This window comes from Etheostoma spectabile, chromosome 23 (assembly GCF_008692095.1).
Source record: "Etheostoma spectabile isolate EspeVRDwgs_2016 chromosome 23, UIUC_Espe_1.0, whole genome shotgun sequence".
NCBI classification, from domain to species: Eukaryota; Metazoa; Chordata; class Actinopteri; order Perciformes; family Percidae; genus Etheostoma; species Etheostoma spectabile.
The window spans coordinates 11,893,327-11,895,822 of record NC_045755.1 but is presented as its reverse complement, the minus strand read 5'-3'; the positions used below and the strand labels follow the sequence as shown (position 1 = coordinate 11,895,822).

General features: G+C 39.3%; 1 protein-coding gene across 9 annotated transcripts in view; it reads right to left on the bottom strand.

The window, feature by feature from the left end:
• cacna1c (calcium channel, voltage-dependent, L type, alpha 1C subunit) overlaps positions 1–2,496 on the bottom strand; it is a 199,899-nt gene that overhangs the window by 28,633 nt on the left and 168,770 nt on the right. For all 9 annotated transcript variants that reach the window (XM_032504750.1, XM_032504753.1, XM_032504751.1 and 6 more), the window contains 5 exons: positions 1,652–1,739; positions 1,445–1,552; positions 1,280–1,332; positions 1,037–1,183; positions 586–787 (listed from right to left, as the gene is read on the bottom strand). In XM_032504750.1, coding sequence (XP_032360641.1) covers positions 586–787; positions 1,037–1,183; positions 1,280–1,332; positions 1,445–1,552; positions 1,652–1,739 — 598 coding nt within the window. The remainder of the gene's footprint in view (positions 1–585; positions 788–1,036; positions 1,184–1,279; positions 1,333–1,444; positions 1,553–1,651; positions 1,740–2,496) is intronic.

Sequence of the window (2,496 nt, the reverse complement as noted above, 5' to 3'; positions counted from 1 at the left end):
CACACACACACACACATGAGCATGCACAATGGCACTTTGCAATTTGTCTTTAACTTTTTTCTGGTGACGTAGTTCCCCAACTCTGTCTCTCTGTACTCAGATCATCATGGAGGAAAAGCTATATAATTGTCATTTGGCAGTCTACCCCAGACTACTCTTCCATCCTTTCTGTGCATTTCCATGTTCTCGCAGAGCCATGGATCATCACTGAAAACACAGCTCCAGGGACTTCGTCTGGCTCCTTCTTTTAAGCTTTAGTCTCATCTTCTTTCTGAACTGCTGCAGCTCCCTCCTAACTGCACTCCTGAAGTAGTTCAGCCTCTTAAACTCATGTTCAGCCTCTCCAGATTTTTCCATGTCTCACCCCCACTGCCTGGCCTCCATTCCCTGTCCCTTGTGCCTCCTGAATGACAAAATACCTTTCCCACTACAGTCAAAACAACAGTCACTCTCATTACTGTAACCTGAAAACGTGTGCTTCATGTCTATCTTACTGCTAAGCCAAAGCATAAAAATTGCAGTTGTACACACACAGAGGCATGCACAAATTCAGAAATAGTTGATATAAAACAGAAAAAACAATACCTGGTTCTTGTCCAGCTCACAATTCTTATATTCTTGCTCTCCTTGCTCCTGGAATGTGACGATAACAAAACCGACGAAGATGTTCATCATGAAGAAGGCAATGATGATGATGTAGATGATAAAGAAGATGGAGATGACCACGCGGTAGTTGTAGATGGGCCCAACATCCTCAGTGTGAGAGTCTATTGCCCGGTACAGTAATCTGAGTGAGGGCAGGGAAGAAGAGAAGAGTCATTGAAGGAAAGGAGGGAGGTAAAGATTCTAGGTCAGAAAAAGGGGGAGAAGAAAGACACTTAACCCTCAGTTACTCCAGTAAAATGCTTTAAATAGCAGAGATTATATGGTAGGATACCAGGACATGCTGCTGTAAAACTAAAACAGCATGCACACAGTGTACGTACAATATACAGATCAATATACATGTGCATTGTGTTTGTATGTAGACACACACCCTGGCCAGCCCTCGAAGGTAGACACAGCAAACAGAGCCATCATGCCTTGCAGGACATTGTCAAAGTTGAAGTCACTGTTCTCCCATTTTCTCTCGGATCTTTCAGGCTTTCCCACATCACCATCCTTATACATAATGTAGTAACCCCTGTAAATACAAATACACACACACATTCATGTTTTATCCAGTAGTTATGCTAAAAGAGCGAGTTCAACAAGCTTGCGTGTGAAGGGGGTCTCTTACCTGCATTCTGCATGAGTTTGTTTAGAGCTGTCGCTACAGTAGAAGAACTTGCCCTGATGGAAAAACACAGAAATGTAGTACTCAGTATTGAAAAATGACATTATCACTGATAACATTTCATGAAGCCTGCAGACAGGTCTAAGAAAGCCACTACTTATTCTTTACCTTAAAGAGTTGTACTCCAATGCAGGCAAACATGAACTGGAGTAACGTGGTAACGATGACAATGTTGCCAATGGTCCGGATGGCCACAAACACGCACTGCACTACATGCTGCAAAACACACCAAAAATGTAGTATATGTTTGTGTCTTGTTAGTTAAGAAGAGAATATGTGTATATGTTGTGTTTTTATAGGTGTGCGTGTTGTAACCTTTAGTCCTTTGGCTCTATTGATGGCCCTCAGTGGTCTAAGCACTCGCAGCACTCTCAAGATCTTCACCACATTAATTGCACTGGACCTGAAACACAAATAGGGTTTAAACTATTGACCAGTCAAAGACCTATTTGGATGGTTGTGACAACACAAACTTTAAATAGCAGTTTGTTGACAACAAACAATAGCATGAGTCAAAGGAACTGTAGCGATCGAGACAACACACAAGCTAAGGAAATTAAAATGATCAAGATACAAGCATGACACAAAAAATATATGTCTTGATGCTGAAAAGCATTGAAACATATTTCAAACCACCCTTACCACTTCGCTAAATAATATCTCAGATTTTTAGCAGGGTATTGGAAGACGTGCACTTATTATTATTCTCAAGTAGTCAAACATGTTTATTTAGCTAAAATCTGGTGGCCAAATAAAAAAGACTTCATTATAGTCCGGTTTAGTAAATTTAATCTCTAAAATAATTATCATACACAATAACAATATAAAATGTTGTTATTTGACTGATAGTACCTCTTCTGACATTGTTATGAGTACTATGACATTGTTAAAAGTACTATGATTATTAAGGGACCATTAATCATAAAGTCTGTCATTATGGGTCAGTTTTTCTAAACAGGAAGCAAACAGCATTGTTTCTCTCTAAATAATTGTCTACAATAGTGAAAATAAATAAAGTAAAGTAAAATAAAGTAAAAGTGCTTGTCATGTATGAAATACAACACACACAAATACATGTATGTGTTTTATCCACGGATCACAAGTACAACACAGATAGATCAACACAAGGACACAGACAGACATTTATGGGCAAACAGAGT